Source organism: Pelodiscus sinensis, chromosome 1, assembly GCF_049634645.1.
Source record: "Pelodiscus sinensis isolate JC-2024 chromosome 1, ASM4963464v1, whole genome shotgun sequence".
In the NCBI taxonomy this organism is placed as follows: Eukaryota; Metazoa; Chordata; order Testudines; family Trionychidae; genus Pelodiscus; species Pelodiscus sinensis.
The window spans coordinates 227,165,069-227,185,759 of NC_134711.1; the positions used below are offsets into that span (position 1 = coordinate 227,165,069).

At 41.7% G+C, this 20,691-nt stretch overlaps 1 protein-coding gene and 1 long non-coding RNA gene across 4 annotated transcripts in view; one reads left to right on the forward strand and one right to left on the reverse strand.

Moving 5' to 3' along the window:
- The window catches only part of GABRB3 (gamma-aminobutyric acid type A receptor subunit beta3), a 282,050-nt gene that overhangs the window by 109,025 nt on the left and 152,334 nt on the right, over window positions 1–20,691 (forward strand). The window contains exons 2-4 of one of the 3 annotated variants that reach the window (XM_006116094.4): window positions 1,631–1,678; window positions 8,249–8,340; window positions 8,510–8,577. In XM_006116094.4, coding sequence (XP_006116156.1) covers window positions 1,631–1,678; window positions 8,249–8,340; window positions 8,510–8,577 — 208 coding nt within the window. Of the gene's footprint in view, window positions 1–1,630; window positions 1,679–6,899; window positions 6,975–7,407; window positions 7,684–8,248; window positions 8,341–8,509; window positions 8,578–20,691 lie in introns of those variants that run through there. The other 2 variants (XM_075916425.1, XM_075916421.1) reach the window with 2 other exon arrangements.
- On the reverse strand, window positions 12,113–19,481 carry LOC142827036 (uncharacterized). Its single transcript, XR_012901403.1, has 3 exons — window positions 19,375–19,481; window positions 15,464–15,611; window positions 12,113–12,247 (listed from the first exon to the last, which is right to left on the reverse strand). It is a non-coding gene; the product is annotated as an uncharacterized LOC142827036 (long non-coding RNA).

Genomic DNA, 20,691 nt, shown 5'->3' on the forward strand with positions numbered 1-20,691 from the left:
GTAAAGGGCCCAGGGCTGTGGATGCTGTCACTGCCACAGTAGCAGCAGTCAGAAGCCCCAGGCCCCTTTGAATCACCAGGTCCTGAGGCAACTGCCCCCTTCCTCTGTCCCCCCACATTGGTGGGCTAGCCTCACTTAAAACATACTACTTGCTTACAAAATCTGACATAAAAATACAAAAGTGTCAAAACGCAGTATTAGGGTACGTCTACACTAGCCCCCTAGTTCGAACTAGGGAGGCTAATAAGGATGACCGAAATTGCTAATGAAGCACGGAATTTATATATTCCATGCTTGATTAGCATATTCCTGGCCAGTCACCCTTTTGGAAACTGACTAGGCCAAAGTAACTGCCTGCGTCTACATGCAACAAAGAAGCGGTATTCTGAGATAGACCCTTAGTTCGAATTAACTGTTACTCCTTGTGGAATGAGGTTTAACAGTTAATTTGAACTAAGGGGTTTATCTCGGAATCCCGCTTCTCTGCCGTGTGTAGACGCGGGCAGTTACTTTGGGCTAGTCAGTTTCCAAAATGGAGACTGGCTGGGAATATGCTAACCAAGCACGGGATATTTAAATCCCGCGCTTCATTAGCAATTTCGGTCATCCTCATTAGCCTCCCTAGTTAGCACTAGGGGGCTAGTGTAGATGTACCCTTGCTGAAAAATTACTTACTCTCTTTTTTACCATATAATTATAAAATAAATCAACTAGAATATAAATATTGTGCTTACATTTGTGCTCAGTGTATAATATGTAGAACAGTATAAACAAATCATTGCATTAAATTTTAGTTTGTACTGACGTCACTAGTACTTTTAATGTACACTGTTGTAAAACTAGGCAAATATCTATATGAATTGATGTACCCATTGAAAGTATTCTCTGTGTATCCCCAGGGGTATGTGTACTCCTGGTTGAGAACCACTTGGCCAAAGCATACATCTAGGAATACGCCATTATAGTGGTTCCTGCATTGTTAGGGTAGTTAGACCCAATTCAGTCTTAATGGATTGTAATCACCCGTGATTACTTGTGTTATGACTGTGTGTATGAATACTGTGTGATCCTGGCTGTTGGACTAACATACATAGCACACCAATCACAGTTTGGGATACAAATCAATAGTCATTTTAGAGCACCTCCCACATTTATCACACCATTCTCAAAAATGACCTTGCTTAAACTGCTGTTGTTATATTAATAATATGAGCAGTGTCAACAATGTTCTGCAAACATTGTCTGAGCCTGCTCTTCCTCTCATTAAAATCAATGGAAATTTGGAACTGACTTCAAGATTTAGTTAGTTCCTTCTGTCATGTCAGCAGAAAGAACCTTATAGAAGATAGTTTAGTTTTGAAGGTGCCACAAGAGTAGTGACTATTGTTTTGTTTTTAATTTCTCTGCAACAGAGTTATAGATTCATAACTTAAAACATGTTGAGATTACTTCCTGCATATTGTAACAATCTTGTCATGGCAAATGTTGGACAAGACAATTATCAGATATTTTTTCCATATCTATATTCTATAATGAGGGTGTGAAGATCCTGAAGACCTAAAATTCTGTTTTATTTAGATTATCAATATAGAACATATAAATAAATCAAATGTACTTTCTCTTTTTCTAGGAATGCAGTTGAAGAAAACAAAAAATTATATGCTATTTATGATACAAGGTAAGTAATGAACAATAACTTCTAATTGCCATTATGTTCTTTAAATGGAACATTGACCCTTTTAAAATGCTATACATCTTTATGAACACATACTTAGAAAGCTACTTATTTTGAGCCACATAATAATCTTTACATTAAGGTAGAAAATATTTCAGATCCTTGTGTGTGTATATCTATTCATTTAGGCACCAACTCACATACATCCCTAACAATAATTTCATTTTAAAAATATATTTATGTGGACAAACTCATCCTAGGTATATTTTTGATTATTTGCAGTGGATGTATATATACTAATTTCAATAGCTATATTAAAGAAGAATTTGGCACACTATCCAAACTTAGAGGCTTGATTTTGGGCAGTCAACTTCCTTTCCTGTCACTCATGCTCAGAATGCATCAAAAACGCTGTTGGCATTATTGGTATGAAAGGGAAGAGCTATCTGGTACAGCCAGGGAACCTATCAGGGTCAGGTGAGAATGGGGGTGAGGGTTTATTCCTGAAATTCAAGTGTTCAATAGAACTTCTATAGGCATCAATAGGGGGTGTGTCTGGACAGGGTGCAAGTGTGGACACAGTCTACTCATAGACATCTTTCCATATTCTTCAGACACTGAAAATATTGCTTACAGACTCCTTCCTTGTGTTCCACTGTCTGTGAAAGCCATACCTTTTCATAAGTGTGGCCAGATCTACATTATGGCGCTATGTCGAACTAAGATAGACAACTCCAGCCACATGAATAGTATAGCTGGAATCAATGTACCTTAGTTTGTGTTACTCCCACTAAGGGGGGAGGGACGGTTGATGGGAGAACTCTCTGGTCAACTCCTCTTACTCTTCTTGATCTGCTGGAGAACTAGAATTGATAGGCGGACGATTTAGCAAGTCTTTACTAGACCTGATAAATTAACACCCAAGAGCTAGATCCCCACATTGCTGATCTCCTGGTAAGTATAGATGAGGCCTAAGAAATTGTGTACAGGACAGCAAAAAAGGCTTACAGCCATCTGTCATTTATTTTTTTTATTACCCTTTATTATCATCTTCAGAACTCTTCTTACTCTTACTAAGTCAGAATTGATGCCAAATCATTGAAGTTTTTTGCTTTTGTTTTGTTTTGTTTTGAGTCTTTGCACTTTCTCGTTGATCAGGAAAAACTCAAAAGGACATTTGTCCAAAAAAAATCAGCACAAGCTTATGTCTCTTTGTTTGTTTTAGCTAGTCCTTATATAAATGCTACTACTGTATTAAAGTTAGAGTTACCAGTAATCAGCTTGACCTTTTCTGCAGATATATGTAACATTCAATATCAACAAATCAAATAACAAGCCCTTTTCTATTTTGTTCTGGGCTTGTGCAGTGTATAGTATGATGAAGCTGCAGTCTTGACCAGAACCTCTGATTGTTATGGTATAAATAACTAACATAAAGCCCAACTAACAAATCATACAAACAAACAGTGTTCATAATACTTTTGGACAAATATTAAAATACATATACGTTTGATGTAAATATTAGGATTCTTGGTGAACGATTGTAGATTGGAACTCTTGACAGTCTCCATGTTAGATCTTCCATCAACTGCCAACTCAGAAGCCTCACTTTGTTTGTTTGTTTGTTCCAGACCTAAATTGTACATTTCCCAAGACAGTCATTAAGAATATTATTCCGAAGGCACTTTAGACTTCTCTAATGTATATATGTTAGTTGAGTGCATAAATATTAATCTTTATTATAAAAAACCTAGGTTATAAAGAGCCCTGACCATTTGCATCTGTGCCAAATTGTCAATAGATTTTTATTTTGATGGGTCTGACTCTTATTCTGCATAATTCAGAACTTTTGCCATATAAAAAATTGTGGCCATGATACAAGATTTCTATTTTAAATCTGTTAAGTAAAGCAAATTTCAGCCAAGTTTTCTTGGAGTTGAGAAAATAATGGTCTTAGTTTTTGTAACTGAACTATAAAGAATAATTCAGAACCATTTAGGTCACACATCACATTAAGGACCAGAGTCTGTTCCCATTATTCACATTGATTTAAACCTCACCTGAATGTAGCCAAACTGAAATGTTAAAATCTGTAGGATGTCAAAACCTTCAAAATAACTATTTTAGTAAAATTAAATGAAAAACAAGAGGTTATGCAACTGAAACAAATGCATTTATGCAACACCATTCACTACCTGCTATTTTGAAACCATAGGAGAGGTACTCAACATGTGCAAAGATGCACAATGTGGTCCTAATATGCACACTAGATTTACATGAGATTATTCTCCTAAATATTTTGTCTAGCCATTATGATTCATCTTTTGAAAAGATGTGAAGGCAGTATGTGTGGTTATGAGACAGGATTCACAGCATTCCTTAAGACCTGACTCTAACTGCACAGTCTCCAGACTTTTGTCTTCACTCTAAAGGTCTGCCTACCACAAGAAATTTTAGGCAAAGGGGTGGGGGAAGTGAACAGTGTCTTCTTTCTGGAGGCCATTTCAAGATTTTAATCAAAATCTTTTGGGCCATTTTTTTTCCAGTTTTTTTGACAAAGTCAAGCTTTTCTACAAGGAAAAATATAAGTTTTCCAATTACATGAATTAATTACATCTCAGCAGATTAAGCCAGCAGGATATTTAAAATGCTACAATGCAGAGCAGACAGCTAGTAGTATAATTCCCAGTTTAATACAATTAAGATCCCTAATTTCTCAAAAGATATTGCTACAGTTCTAGCATTGATTCTCTCTTTCCCCTTTTGGATCTTGTCTGCCTTTAATTTGGGTTTCTGAGCCATCTGAATTTACATTTTTATCCGTAGGCAGATAGCATCTTCACCAAAGTCAGCCATAAGAAGCCAAAGGAGAAAATTAAGAGAAGATGCTCCATCAGATAGTTCTGAGACCAATACAGAGACTGAGCTGTGTCCATTTTGCCAGTTACATCCAACTCGTCTGCCAGTGCTGAGTGGTTGAGTTCCTCTTCCCTGATTTTCAATCCAGCCTTTCTGCTGCAGCTTTGGTGATTGATCCCTTACAGAGAATACACAATCTATGAGTTGCTTGCAAGCAGACCTCCCTAATGCATTGATTGGCTCCTAGAATCGCGATCTCCCTGTCAGTGCCTCCTCTTCTGTTTCTTCAGTAATATGTTAAGGTGTATGTTCTTGACTACCATGAGGAAAGCTGGAATATTCCTCATCCTACATCCACATTTTTCAACAAGTCCCACCTCCAAAAAAATTATTCTTAGCATCTAAAATCCCACCCCCTCTTGGAGCAATGATTTCCATCATTGTATCTGCACTTCCAGTGAACTACATCGTATCTATAGACTTGGCAGGCATATGCTTTTATATATCTGATCAGCAGCTGCACAGATACCACCTTAACTTTTGATACCTGATCTTCCATATAAGAGGTTCAACTGCTCATTTTTGGCCTATCCATTTTCCTAGAGATAACTGTGGCAGACATCTGGAAAAGAGGAATACCAGTTTTTCTGGTCATGGACAATTTTTTAATCAGAGGCAGATCAGATACACATACAATGTCCAGTCCTGAAAGCTACAGTTTTTCATCAGAATAAACAGCTGCACTACAAATTTTCATTTTAAATGGTTTCAAATATATGATTTGATCCTGAGTGTGAGATACTAACTGTAGAATTGAGAATGGAATTCATTCTCTCCACCAGTGACTCTCAGACTTTCCTGACTACTATATCATTTTCAGGTGTCTGAAGCCTGAGTCCCATTGCCCAGAGCTGAAGCATATAACTTAGCTTTATGCTGTGGTGTGGGGCCAGGGCAGTTTCTCTGCTTGCCATTCCATAACAAGAGCCCTGCACTTGCAACCTTCCCTTAGACTTCCCCTGGGTTAAGAAACATGGATATAGATGGGTTGACATACCACCTGGAAGACCTCTGTGTACCCACGGGGTGCCTATACCCCTTGCTGAGAACCACTGCTCTATACATATTCCATTCTGGTCCTCCCGCTGAGTCTGCCCATTAGTGATTGTTGTCATGGTGCCTCTTTGTATTCTGGACTACAGATCAAGGACCAGGAGATCACTTATTCTTTTTCATTGACAATCTTTCATGTATAATGACTTTCAGTTACTACTTAGATTGAAAACATGGTCCAGGAGGACACATGCTTCATATCCTACTTCCAATTCCCTGTCTCAGGGATTCCCCCAATTGGACTATCTTTTAAGCTATCAACAAATAAATGGATATGGTTAGTCGGAGAGGTCAGACAAGAGGAAGAGTATTTTAAGTAATAAAACACAGCAGAGTCTACAGGAATGTTGGTTCAGTCAGACCTCTGATATATTTCCAATGAACCTGAAGAGGGCATTTATCAAATGTGCTGAATCCTCTAAAGAATTTTGTTAAAATTAGAAAACAGAAAATCTAAGAAAAGTCCTCAATGTTTTAAATGTTTTATGCTATAGTCTATTGTCCATAAGCTGTATCCTTTCAGCATTTTCTAATCTTTTCTTTTCTTTCTTTAGGCTTTTTGGTATTTCTCCCCAATTTGCAGATTCCCTGTGCAGCCATAGATTCAATATGGCCAACCCCATGTAGTCACAAATGATGTTAGGCCTTAAAATCATGAAGATCTTTCTATCTGTGTTTTGTTTTTTGAGACCCAGGGGAATGCTCAAGGGTTGAAACATTTAGGGGCTTGAATTCTCCCCCCTTTCCCACAGTTGCTGAGCATTCACAACTTTACCTGACCTCTGTGGAAGCTACAGTTGTTCAGCAGCTGTGAAAAACAGGCCCAAGATGCCTGAATCTGGGTACTCAACATTATCGGACCCTTTTGAAAATTGAGACTGCAGGCACTTCCACGAAGTTGCCCTGCCCACTGAGGGATTGCCATCCTCAGGCACTTGCACTAAACTCCTAAATCTCACCTAATCTCCTTGGCTGCGCTAACCCCCACCCCCCATGCCAATCCCAGCCCCCAGCCCCCAGACTCACAGAGGCATGAGCGGAGCGGGACTGGGGGCGGGAGGAAGCAGCACTCCGCACTCACTCCTGTTCTCGGGCCCCAGTGAGCGGAAGAAACTGGCTGCAGGGGCTGCCCTCATTTCCCAGCGCTGCCCGCTCCCCGGTTGGCCTGTGCTCGCCCCCAGGGAGGCGCGCTCCCCGCGTGGCCCTAGCGGTGGGGTGGGGTAGGGGTAGGTGGAGGGAGCCGCGGCAGGGAGCTGAGGCACTGGCGGAGCCTGGCCCGGGGCGTTGCGCGGTGGAAACGCTCCTCGCTCCTCAGCCCGGCTGGGAGGTGCGTGGCTGCGGGCGCTGGCAGCTGCTCCCGGGGGCCGCCTCGGGCTCAGCCGGTCACGCGTGCCCCGGGGATCTGCCCCCCGGGCAGTGGCGGGAGCAGCTCCGCGGCACCTGTGGCGCCTGCCTCGCTGCCGGGCCTGCGGGTGCCCGGAGCGCGGGGCCGGGGTGGCTGCAGCTGGAGGGGGGAGGGTGGCGCTCGGGGTGCCCTAGGGCACGGCAGCCGGTGCAGCGACCATACACCGGCCCGGCCCTGCCGAGCTTCCCGCCCTCCCGGGAGGAGCCGCCGCTCGCCCAGCGCCTGAGACCCCGGCCCCGGCACAGCCCGCTCCCCCGCCCGCCCAGCCGAGGAGCCTCCCCTCCCCTCCCCGGCGGAGGGAGAAGGGGCGGGCGGGAGGCGGGGAGGGGGAGCCAGGCAGCCGGGCTCCGGCGGAGGGGGCTTCCTCCGGGGCTCGGCACAGCCCGGCGCCGGGGTCTCTGCAGCCCGGCGTGCGGGCGGCTCCCGGGCCGGGCTGGAGGGTGGGGGACTGTCGCCTTCGCCTCCGCCTCTTCCTCAGCGGGCGGCTGTCGGGTCGCGGCGGCGGCGGCGGCGGCGGCTGCTGCTGCGCGGAGGGAGCCCGGAGCGGAGGGATGTGGGGCTTTGGGGGAGGCAGGATCTTCGGGATCTTCTCCGCTCCAGTCCTGGTGGCCGTGGTCTGCTGCGCCCAGAGGTAGGGGCTGCTCCGCGCCGCCAGCGGGGCTGGGTGCAAGGGCTGCGCTTATGCAGGAAACCGAGCTGATCCTCTCTCTTCTGCCCCTCTCCCCGGGGCTTGCCCCGCTCGCCTCTCTGCGCTTCCCCCCTCCGCTCTGCCCTCCCCCGCCCATTCTGCCCTCTCACCCCCCTCCGCTCTGCCCTCTCTCCCCCCTGCTCTGACCTCTCCTACCCTCTGCTCTGCCCTCTTCCACCCCATTCCTATCTGCTCTGCCCTCTCCCATCCCACCCCCTCTGCTCTGCCCTCTCCCACCCCATTTCTATCTGCTCTGCCCTCTCCCACCCCATTCCTATCTGCTCTGCCCTCGCCTCTCTCTGATGCCCATTCCCCGTCTCCTCTTCCCTCTTCAATGCCCGTCCACCTTTTTGCGCTGCCCTCTCCTACCCCCATACCTCCTCTGCTCTCTCCGGCTTCCTCATCTCCTACTCTATCTCCCCTATTCCTTCCCACCTTCTTTTTCTCTTTCTTTTCTTTACCCCCCACCTTGCCTTCTTCCCACCTGCACTTGCCATTTATCCCACAGCGTGAACGATCCAGGAAACATGTCCTTCGTGAAAGAAACTGTGGATAAATTGTTGAAAGGCTATGACATTCGCCTCCGGCCGGATTTTGGAGGTGAGTTGCCTTATTCAGGCAGAACTGTGGTGTCTGGCTCTTTCCTGTGTCTGTATGTGTGAGTCACTATCCAGCTCTCTGTGTGGATGGGAAAGTGTTTCCTTTTAGGGAAAAACGTGTTGCCAGCCGCTCTCTGGGTAAGCTGATGGCTTCTCCTCCCCCTCCCCAGGGCCTCCTGTGTGCGTTGGGATGAACATAGACATTGCCAGTATCGACATGGTTTCTGAAGTCAACATGGTGAGTACTCAGTTGGTATCTTCTGTACTCAAAAAGACTGGGACTGGGTTTTGTGTTGTTTTGTTTGTTTATCTTGGTTCTGCAGCTGTTAGAGGTGTGTTTGGTCCCCAGAGCCAAGGGACTGAAGTGTATTAATTGGGGCTGTGGTAGGAGCTCCTAGCTGTTGCTGATTGAGGGACCGGTTCCATGGACCCAAGGCTGAACAAGTAGCTGATCACTTGTAGCCAGAAGCTGTCCTTAGATCAATCCATCTGGTGGAAGCATTTGCCAATGCTTCTAGGTCTCATTTATGAGCTGGAGGCTGCCAGGGGCATTTTTGTAGGTGGGTCTATGTCACAGGTGACAGGTACAGCTGGATTGAGTTGGAAACTTGATATCCCTGGAGAAATGTTGTGTTTTATCTTTAGTGCTGGAATGTGCTTCTTTTTGATTTAGGGAGCTACAGCAGAGAATATCATACCACAAATGTGCCAAAGGGCAATTAATTCTCTGGCAGAGGGGTTGGATTTTGTTCCTGGTATGGGGTACAGCCTGGTGCTGAACCACTTTGAAATGAATACAGTATACAGCTTTATGCTATAAGGAGCTGTCCCAGGTGCTGTAAGTGAACCTCTTCTTTCCTGAACTCTTCTGAGCTTAAAAATTACATCTAAAAATGTTATGTGAAACAGGATTTAAACTGTCCAGATCATGAGCAGGTTAAAATATCCATCTCATATTGTATGTCACTACTACACAGTGTTTACTGGATTGCTCAAATGGACTGAAAACAGTATAGAGCAAAAATAGTATTTGTTTGCTGAAAACATCAGTCCATTGATGATCAACCAACTGCATTTTACTTCATGTAATTTCACTTAAATTTAAACTGTCTTATAACATGCTAAACTTTTTTGTTAATGGGACCTAACTCAGACTCTTGATTTAAAAGAGGTATTTGATTTTATTGTTTGTTTATTTAATGTGAAAGCTTTAGAGGCTACTGGAAGCAAATAAAAATGCAGATTAGACACTGAATTGCAGACAAAAATATAAATGTAAAAGACATTTATATTGGTCTTATCAATTTTATGGGTAGTAAATATAGTGTTGAAATATTTTTATTATATGCCAAAATACTGGATTTATCAAAGGGCGTCTTTTAAAATATTTCAGATAAAGTGACAACATGTATGCAAAGCATTTGGAAGATTTAAACATTTACATTTAAATCTGTCTCAAATACTAAATACCAATAGTAGTTTTACTAGTTAATATAAAATTAACTTTTCCTCTCATAAAAATGTTCTCTGCAACTATTAAACACAAAGCTTTAGGTTGCTCAGTTGCAATTCAGGAGCAATCCATCCGAAATTTCATCAATAAAAGTAGCAAAAAATAGAGAAATCAAGGGAACAGTTGATAAAATCATACAACTATTTTACAGTCAGAAGAAATAATTAAAGGAAATGTTATGTGCTTTATCTTTTTTTAAACACTGTTTTTTTGAACAGGAGAAAAATAATATTCTTTAACCAAACCTCAGGTGATAAACCAGGATTAGAGAAAGTAACAAGACCTCACAGCTTAGAATGTTTTTTTTAAAGCTTTCAAACCTTCTCCCCAATTTCTGTTCTCTCTAGTAGAATCAACCCGGGATGAAGAGTTAAATATATCTAAAACAGCACTATACCATAAATATGGTATTTCAGCCTCTCAAACTAATTCTTGGGGATCTATCTGATTCATTAAAGCAACATACAAACTATCTTTTTTGTTTTCTTTAGTAGACTGAACATGGGACTAGATGGCAGGAATTCATCCCAGTTCCAAATCTGACGCTGTACAGTCTTGAACAAGTCAATCACCCTCCAGATATCTATGGCCAGGTCTAAACTACATCCCTCTTTCAAAAGAGGGATGTAAATTAGGCAGATCGAAAGTGCAAATAAAGCGGTGATTTAAATATCCCACACTTCATTTGCAGAATTACATCATAGCATTCTTTCGAAAAAGGGTATTTAGAAAGGGAAACCACTGTCTAGACACGGTTCTTTAAAAAAAACAACCCTTTTTTGAAAGATCCTCTACTCCTCAAAAAATGAGGAGTACAGGATCTTTCGAAAAAGGGGGTTTCTTTGAAAGAGCCATGTCTAAACAATGGTTTCCCTTTCAAAATACCCTTTTTTGAAAGAACGCTGTGATGTAATTATGTATCACTTTCATTTGCACTTTTAATCTGCCTAATTTATACCCCTCTTTTGAAAGACAGATGTAGTTTAGACATAGTCTCAGTGTCTTCCACCTGTGAAATCAGGATAACAACATTAATATATTCCACAGGTTTTTACATTTCATTTATAGCATTTTTGGGTCACCAATCTTTTGAAAGCTGAACCTTAGGTTCCTCCTTCCCCCTTTCAGGGAACTGAAATTCATCAGTCCCTCTCTGAAATCTATCCATGTGGTGTTATATATAAATTAAGATATATAAAACTTTTTCTCACACCCTTGTGCGTAATCCTTCGTGCTTCTCCCTATCCCCTTGCACTTTGAGAAATGTGAATGAGGGTCTTAATACACTTCCTTTCCCTTTTTATATGCTTCTTACATGAACAAGGGTATAATTAACAATGATCTCAAGTGTAATTGGCATCTGAATTTGCAAGAAGAGTGGGGCAGTTCATAGCTCAGCTGCTATTTCAGGCTCTCAACAAACTCTGCATCATTTGCATGCCACATTTTCAAGATTTTCTCCACAACTAGACCAGCTAGTGCCTTTTTTATCAAAATGGAAGATTGATCTTGTGAGAGTAAATGAGAGATTTCACTGCACCCCCCTGGCTAATCTGTTGGCTTCACCCCATGATTTGGAAACTCTGCATTGTGGATTAAATTAATATTTGTACAGCATTTTGTATATACCCAAGTGCTACGTAAGACATAAGTATAATAGAAAGCCAGAGAATGAAACCTGTATTCCTTTAGTCATGGAAGACTCTGTGCTAAATTCTGAATTAGCCTACCCATGAGCAGAAGGTTGTAAAGGACAATCATTATCAACAACCCTGCTCTCACCTTATTCCACTACACATGCTAATCAGATCTTGGGTTAAGGAATAGCTATCTACCTACTTCTACACTTAATCCTCAAGACAGGTCATTGATGTTGGGGTGTTCGACCCTTCTGATACACTAGCCTGTGCAGGTGGGCTGGGGTGATGTGTATTTGTAATATTCTGCTGGTCAGCAATTTACTATACACTCTTCTCAGTCCCCAGAAGTCAGAAGAAACAGGTAAAGAATTGATTCCTTCACTGCTCTGTCCATAGGGCATGTGGCAAAGCTGTAACCTACCACTTATTTAGTACTCATTCATGGTTAACAGGTGTTATTTTATTCAGAATTTCATAATAAAATGCAGGCTAAGTTTCTCGTAACACTAATATAGAGTGCTTCTAAAATGAACTGATGAAAATTAGATTTTGTAACAAGCACAGTATTAATTTATTTTGGAAAAATGGACTGAAAGCCTTTATGGGTTTGGTTTTGGATAATTTATTGCAACATCAATTTTAAGGGAATAAAAACATCCAGAGTCTTCATTCACAGCTAGGTTCAAACAGTGGAGGCGGGTATTTTTTCTTCATTTGTTTCAGAATCTAGATTTGTTTGGAATAAACCCTTACACCTATAATGAGGGGACAGAAACAGGAGATTATTTTGTTTACTAAATTATATTTTTGCAGATAGTAATTTGCAAAAATATAAGATATATTTAGGTTGAAGAACTGAGCCAATCTGTTGAACATTCATGCTGGCTATCAAATTTTGATCTTCAAAAATACTGTTTCATTTAATTCCATGCAGACACTACGAGCTTTAACCTTTAATCTTATTAACAGTTTAAAACAATCTTGCAGGCATTACTCTCTATAACATTTGATAACTAACATAGATTTCTTTAATTTAAACTTTTGCTCTGACCTTTTATATAGTTATCCTATTAAAATTCATCTCTGTACTAAAGATAAAATAACCAGAGGAATATAATTATTAGATTTTATGCATATAAAAAGATTTCTAGTGTGACATTATTATATGTTCCTTGTAGGAAACACCTAATGGGCTTCTTGAGATATGATGGCAACTTTTTGAAACTAAAATGATGGTTTGAATTGTATTCTTTCCTGAAACTTTAGGAAACTGTAGATTCCCACCAAATTCATTTCATATAAATCTCTTGTTACTGTAAATTATGAATTAGTTCATAATGAAGTTAATTTTAATAAATGTTGCAACATTTTGGTGTTTGGAACTTCTTTCAAGGGCAGTTCTGCTGACAACCATTAAAAATCCAAGGGTCATTCAGTTGAAAACTATTTAAATTCCTTTAGCCCCATTTGACTTGACTTAGCTTGTTTTTAACATGGAAAATGGCATTTGGCCCTTTTTATTTCTGTCTTTTCTTCCTGAACTGAACGTAAGTGCTCTTTGCTAGAGACTGAATTCTATGGGACTACTAGTGGAATAAAAAGTTGAAACTGATAGGGCTATTTGAAGAGCTAGGTCACAACCATTGCCTCTTTCAAAAGAGAGCATCAGACTACAAGCAGATTTTTTGAAAAAGCCAGCCGCTTTTTCAAAAGAGAGTCTAGATGCTCTCTTTTGAAAAAGCACAGTTTACAATCATTAGCACCTTTTTTCAAAAGAGTACTTTCAAAAAAAGGTGTTATTCCTTGTAAAATGAGGTTTACCACAATCTAAAAAACTGCCGTGTTCTTTTGATTTACTTTTGAAAGGACATGGCAGCAGTCTAGATGCAGGTGAAGTTTTTTTGAAAAAAGGCTATTTTTTTCGAAAAAACCTGTAGTCTAGACACATCCTGGATGATCAAGATGCTAAAGGAGTACTCAAGAATGATAAAGTCATTGCAAAGAAACTAAATGAATTATTTGCATGGGTCTTCATAGCTGAGGATGTTAGGGAGATTCCCAAACTTGAGCCATTCATTTTAGGTGATAAATATGAGGAATTGTCCCAGACTAAGGTGTCATTAAAGGAGGTTTTGGAACAAATTGATAAACTTAACCGTAACAAGTCACCAGGACCATATGGCATTCACCCAAGATTTCCAAAAGAACTCAAATGTGAAATTGCGGAACTATTAACTGTGGTTTGTAACCTATCCTTTAAATCAGCTTCTGTACCCAATGACTGGAAGATAGCTAATGTGGCACCAGTTTTTAAAAAGGCGTCTGGAGAAGATCCTGGCAATTACAGAGTGGGAAATCTAATGTCAGTATTGGGCAAATTAGTTGAAACTATAGTAAAGAATAGAATGGTCAGACACATAGGTGAATATTATTTGTTGGGGGAAAGTCAGCATAGTTTCTGTAAAGGGAAATCATACTTTACTAATCCACTAGAGGTCTTTGGGGGTTTCAACAAGCATGTGGACAAGGGAGATCCAGTGGACAAAGTATACTTAGATTTCCAGAAAGCATTTAACAAGATCCCTCACCAAAAGCTCTTAAGTAAAGTAAGTTGTCATGGAATAAGAAGAAAGGTCCTCTCACGGCTTGATAACTGGTTAATAGATAGGAAACAAAGGGCAGGAATAAATGGTCATTTTTTATAATGGAGAGAGGTAAATAGTGATGTCTTCTAGGGATCTGTTCTGGGACCAATCCTATTCAATATATTCATAAATGATCTGGAAAAAGGGGTAAAAACTGAGGTGGCAAAATTTGCAGATGATACTAAATTGGTCAAGATAGTTAAGACCAAAGCAGACTGTGAAGAACTTAAAAAAGATCTCATAAAACTAGAAGTCTGGGCAACAAAATGGAATATGAATTTTAATGTTGATAAATGCAAAGTAATACATATTAGAAAACATAATCCAACAATACATACAAAATAATGGGGACTAAATTCTTTATTACGACTCAAGAGAGAGAGATGTTGGAGTCATTTTGGATAGGTCTCAGACAACATACACTCAATGTGCAGCCCCGGGAGGGAGGGGAGAGGGAGGAAGGAAAGCAAATAGAATGCTAGGAATCATTTTAAAAGGGATAGAGAATAAGACAGAAAATATCTTATTGCCTCTATATAAAACCATGGTACACACACATCCTGAATATTGCATACAGATGTGGTTGCCTCATCTCAAGAAAGATAGCATTGGAAAAGTTCAGAAAAGGGCAAAAAATGATTAAGGGTTTGAAACAGCTGCCATACGAAGAGAGGTTAAAAAGACTGGGACATTTCATTTTAGAAAAGAGGAGATTGAGGGGGGATATGATAAGAGTTCTATAAAATTGTGACTAGTGTGGAGAAAGTGAATAAGGAAAAGTTATAAGATATGCATAACATAAGAACTAGAGGTCACCAAATGAAATGAATAGATAGCAGATTTAAAACAAACAAAAGTAAGTACCTCTTCATGCAACGCACAGTCAACCTGCAGAACTCCTTGCCAGAGGATGTTGTTAAGGCAGGCCTTTTAGCAAGGTTCAAAACAAAGATAAATTCATGGAGAATACGTTCATAAATAGCTATTAGCCAGGATGGGTAAGATTGCCGCCCTAGTCTTTGTTTGTCAGAAGTTGGGTAATGCGCGACAGGGGTAGGATCACTTGATGATAACCTGTTCTGCTCACTTTCTCTGGGGATACCTAGCATTGCCACTGTTGGAAAACAGGATACTGGACTAGATGGACATTTGGTCTGGCCCAGTATGGCTATTCCTATGTTATTATGTTCTTATATCACATTAATTATTAATATGTTTGGCATGATCTGACCTTTAAGTTATAATTACTTTTTATTGAAAATTGGTCTGCATCTTCCATAACTAATGGAGAAAATTTTAAATATTCAGTAGTTTATATTTAATTACCTCTTAATGTGAGATTTGTCCTAATCCTGGTTTCCCTCCAGCCTCTGCCTCTGCACCCCAGTTCCTAGCACAGTCTGTCCCTTCGATGTCACCATTTGTAATCTCCTACCTGTCTGCTTCTTCCCCGCCTCCTGTTGTTTTGTTGTGCCTGGAATGAGAAGGTATCAATAGTCAATGATCTCCTCTTATCTTGTTGCTTCCATCTCCTGTCTGTCTGAAAGACATGGATCTCTTTGTCTGGTACTGCCTCTGCAGCTACTCCCTTTTACAGAGGTTGCTCCTTCTCATACACCTTCCACCCTGGTTCAGACCGTTTTGGGGCTGTGGGACTTCTCCTCTCCAATTATAGCACCTTCCAAGCCCTCCTTTTCCCCCTTTCCTCTATTTCTAACCTTCTGAACAGCTTTGCATCTGACTATTCTCCTTTCCCCCTCTGTATACTAGTCATCTACCATACACTCAAGTCTTTCCCATCAGCCTTCTTCTTTGATTTTGACTCTCTCTCTTTCTCTCCTCACAGTCTCCCATACTCCTCTGTGATTTCAGATTCCTTATAGATCATACATTGGACCCTTTGGCTGTACGTTTCCTTAGCCTCACCTAGTCATGTGAACTGGAAACCTACTTTAATTCTTGCACTCACCAAAAGGCCATTCACTTAAGTTGGCCTCTGATCATTCCATTGCTGAGTTCATCTTCTGACCTTGTATATTGCTCTTGAGCCTCTTCCCTTATATCTGTCACTTGCCCTAACTATAACCTCCAGGCCATAAGTGTCAAAGACTACTTGTCTGCTCTTAGCTCTCTCCTCCCCGCCCTCTCTTACCTTTCTTCTACTGATATATTTGTTGATCCACTCCTGCCCTCACTTTCCTTCACTCTTGACTTTTCTACCCCTGACCCATTCATTGCAAGGTCTGGTTTGCTAAACTTCAACACTGGCTTATCCCCAGATACACTTCTTACATTCCAGCTCTGCTGTTGTGGAGTGTCTCTGGCAAAAGTCCCATGATCAGGCAGACTTCTGCCATTATAAATAAATTCTATTCTCTTTCAGTGCTGCTGTTTTAGCTAATCAGCTTTACTTCTCTATCTTAATTGAATCTTATGCTTGCAATCTAACCACATTTTCATCACCTTTGACTCAGTCTTCAAATCTTCCCTTCCTCTTGTATTCACTTCTTTCTCTGAACAGGATTTTGCCATTTCAGGACTGGTTCTGTTCAGTATCTTCATCAACGATTCAGATATTGGCATAGAGAGTGCGCTTATTAAGTTTGCAGATGATACCAAGCTGGGAGGGGTTGCAACTGCTTTCAAGGATAGGGTCATAATTCAAAATGATCTGGACAAATTGGAGAAATGGTCTGAGATAAACAGGATGAAGTTTAATAAGGACAAATGCAAAGTACTCCATTTAGGAAGAAACAATCAGTTTCACTCATACAGAATGAGAAGCGACTGTCTAGGAAGGAGTATAGCAGAAAAAGATCTAGGGGTCATAGTGGACCACAAGCTAAATATGAGTCAACAGTGTGATGCTGTTGCAAGAAAAGCAAATATGATTCTGGGATTTATATGATTCTGGGATATAGTCTAGACATACCCAGAGAGAGATCTATGTTTAAATTTTTCTGATCCTTTTTGTATAACATCTCAGAAATATGGCCTTTCTTATCCATGCACGTAGCTAAAACTATCATCTAGCTCTCTCATCATTTTTGTGTCTCAGTTTTTGAAATGTCCTCTCTCACAAATGCTGAAGTGTTTTCTATGACAAATACAATTGGGCCCCACACTGATACGTTCAGAATGGTGCTATAAGATCATTTTCCTAGCCTGTTGCCTTGACACTTTCACACCCTTTATTGAATTCCTTTCCTTCCTTTCCTTCTCTATTTCATCAAATAGAAGATGCTTGTATCCATTTCAAGGCTCTTCATGGTTAGGCTGCACCCTGCTTATCATCTATCAATCACAACCAAGCCATCCTTGATCCCCTCTGTTCTCCCTGGGATGCCAACCTCCACTGTTCACCTATTACATTTTTTAACACTCTTGTTCTTTCTCTCATCCTGCCCTGAATACTTGGGAGGGCTCCTTGTAAACATCCAGGAACAGGAGTGGCCTTAGGCCGGCTGTGGCAGCTGGCGCCCCAGGCGGAACGCGCGATCGGTGCCCTTGCCTGCATGACCATCAGTGGCTGTGACAATCATTGGGCGCCCCGGGTGCCCCATGATGTCATCATCGGGCACCCCGGGCACCCCATTGAAGGTGGTGCCCTAAGCGACTGCCTAGTCTGCCTATATTCATAGGCCACCCCTGTCCAGGAACCTACCTCATTTCTACTTTCTAATCCCTCTTCAGAGTTTGCTTTTTTGGAATGATTCCTACAAAAACTTGCCTGTGATCCGGCTGCTACTGTAGAGAAACCACTGTCTGTCATGCTGATCGATATTTGTTTAATTGTTTACTCCCACATTTGTCTATATCCATCCATTGTCTCTTGTCTTATACTTGGATTATAAACTGTCCGGTACAGGGCCCTGTTTTTATAGCACTTAGCACAAAGAGATCCTGGCCCATGACTGGGGATTCTAGGTAAAATAAATTAATAATACTAATGTATTCTTTAATTAGTGTTATAGAAATGATGTGAGCAATTACAATGTACTGTTTATAACCTATTGATAAATAAGTATATAGTATAATTTATAATAAGATAGCAGGTTTTTAATTTAATACATTGTGTATGCATGTATAGTAACTGTAGTTTGTGCAACTGATCTGCATAGATAAGGCAAGATTTTCAAAGAAGGCTCACAGTCTGTGCAGAACTCCATTAATATTATATCCTTCTTCCTCAAAAAAATGAGGTTTACAGTGTTCTTTCGAAAAAGGTTCCCCCCCCCCCCAAAAAAGAGCCACATCTAGACTGCTTGCTTTTTTGAAAACACCTCTTTCAAAAAAGTGATCAGAAGAAGATATGCAAATCTGGGCTGAATTTGCATATTTTCTTTCAAAAAAAAGTAGTCTAAACGTGCCCTTTTGTGCATGTTTTTCCATTACTATGTACACAGCATCCCACAGTTTTGCCTACAAATGGATATTTAGATATCTAGCCATTTGTGTGCATACTTCTAGTAGTTGTATATGCAATTACAGTAAATACTTGTTCAAAAAAAAAAGGTTAAAGTGCATTTATGAGTCTCTGCCTACTGACACTGTACAACAGTACCAGAGATCATTCACAGATTTCTCCCTTTTAGGAACAGAAGATTTAAAGATAATTTGCTCTGATTTGTATAGCTTAGCTTTTTATCTATCTCTTTATGCTATTTTGCTTTGCTGCATCCTGGACTCTATTCTTTTTTGTACTATATATGATTTTGTTTTTGCTTGGATGTGGCTAATGTAAGCCATTAACAACTATTACATTTCTTATCAGCAAGTTAGGCTCCATCTTGGCCTGATAGTATCATTAACCTGTGAAACCTGACATCAGTGATCCTTGCATTGTGTGTGGCCTCTGAATAAAATAACTTAGATACAGATAAATAGTTTTCAAGCACACAGATATCCACCCTAGTTATTTTTAACATATTGTGGCAGAGCTATGGCTGTGCCTGTGGCTCCTGTACTTCTGGTGGATAGTGTTTAGCCTCAGAGTCTCACTATGTCCCACCACACAGCCTCTTTCTTTACTAGAGGCAGGGTTCACAGCCTACGCAGCCATGGTCATCACAGGCCATGGGGGTGACACTCTTCTATAGTCCTGGCCTCCTTATCCAGGTGTTACTCTAGGCTCTGACCCAGGGACCCTGAGGCAGTGGCAACAGGTGGGGCTTGTTCTACTCCCCATCTAGCAACTACTTCCCTGGGCTGCTTCCCCAGTATCTTTCCTCCATTACCTGAGCAGCTTGATCCACTCCTCCAACACACTCTTCCTGACTTGCAGCTCTCACCCAGACTCCTCTCACTCTTAGCACTTTGGCACCTCCCTTCCTTCTCCCACACCTCTGGCTAACAGAAGATCCCTTTTAAACCAGTCTCAGCTGGTTCTTGATTGGCCCCAGGTCATCTAATTGCCTGACTCCCTTGGCTCTGGAGTGCTCCTAATTAGCTCCAGGTGTTCTTAACTGGCCTGATTGCCCAGACTGCTTCTGGAAAGTTCCTGCTTGTTTTAGATCAGTCCCTGCCAGTTTACCCAGGGAACAGAGATTTACTTAATCTAGGACTCACATACTTTCCATCTAGCACTCTTTTATATCACTGGTAGCTCCTTTATTTGAGAGGTCTTCCGCGAGATCTCTCTGAGCTGCCGGCCTTTTACCAGGACCTCCTCTGGACCTGGAAGCTCTTTGCAGTGACCAGGTCCTTGGTGCAACCATGGAGGTAGACCTCCTCGCAAAGCCCCTGCTATACAATCTCCATATTCGTGTGCAGGCGGCGGAGTCCCCTTCGGTGCACCAGAGGCTGGTTCTGACAGAAATCACCAGGATCAGAGACCTCCTAGACTACGACCAGGGAGACTGGGTGAATCCTCTAGCGCTTGCCCAGCACATGAGGCTCTTCACTCTGTGTACTCCCTGGTGCGTAAAGAACGCTTTGCTGCCCACTGCTCAGGTTTATCTCAACAGATTCCTGGGAGAGGTTGCACCCTGCCTGTCCCTCACCCCTGGCTCTCCTGATCTCTCCATTGGTCCTCAGCTCAGTGTACCTTCCCAACTGCCTCCCCCTCATCACCTGAGCTGCCTGCACATATTGCAGCTGGTCCCATTTTGAACTGTGCGAAAGAGTCATCTGTACATGCTCGTGCTTCACACTCTCCACTTCTCCACTCTCGTGTCCCACCCACATACCAAGTGGCGGGGCTGCTTGCCATCAATAGAGGGTGCAGAGCCCCGGTGGGCCAACCCCTATTCCACTTTGGTTCCATGGCCCACTGGGGACATCAGCTGGAGAATCCTTCCCAGTACTGTGAGCATGGGCATGTACTTGGCACGGTTCACCCCTGTCCTCCAACCTTGCCCCTTCTGTGGTGAGAGGGAGACCCTGGAGCACATTTACCTTGAGTGAACCAGGTTATAGCCCCTCTTTCAGTTCCTCCAGAACCTCTTGTTGAGGTTTTGGCTATACTTCTCCATTCACCTATTAATTTCCGCACACCCCATCCGTGGCCCCACAAAGTTGTGGGACCTCCTCCTGGCTATGGCCAAGATGGCAAT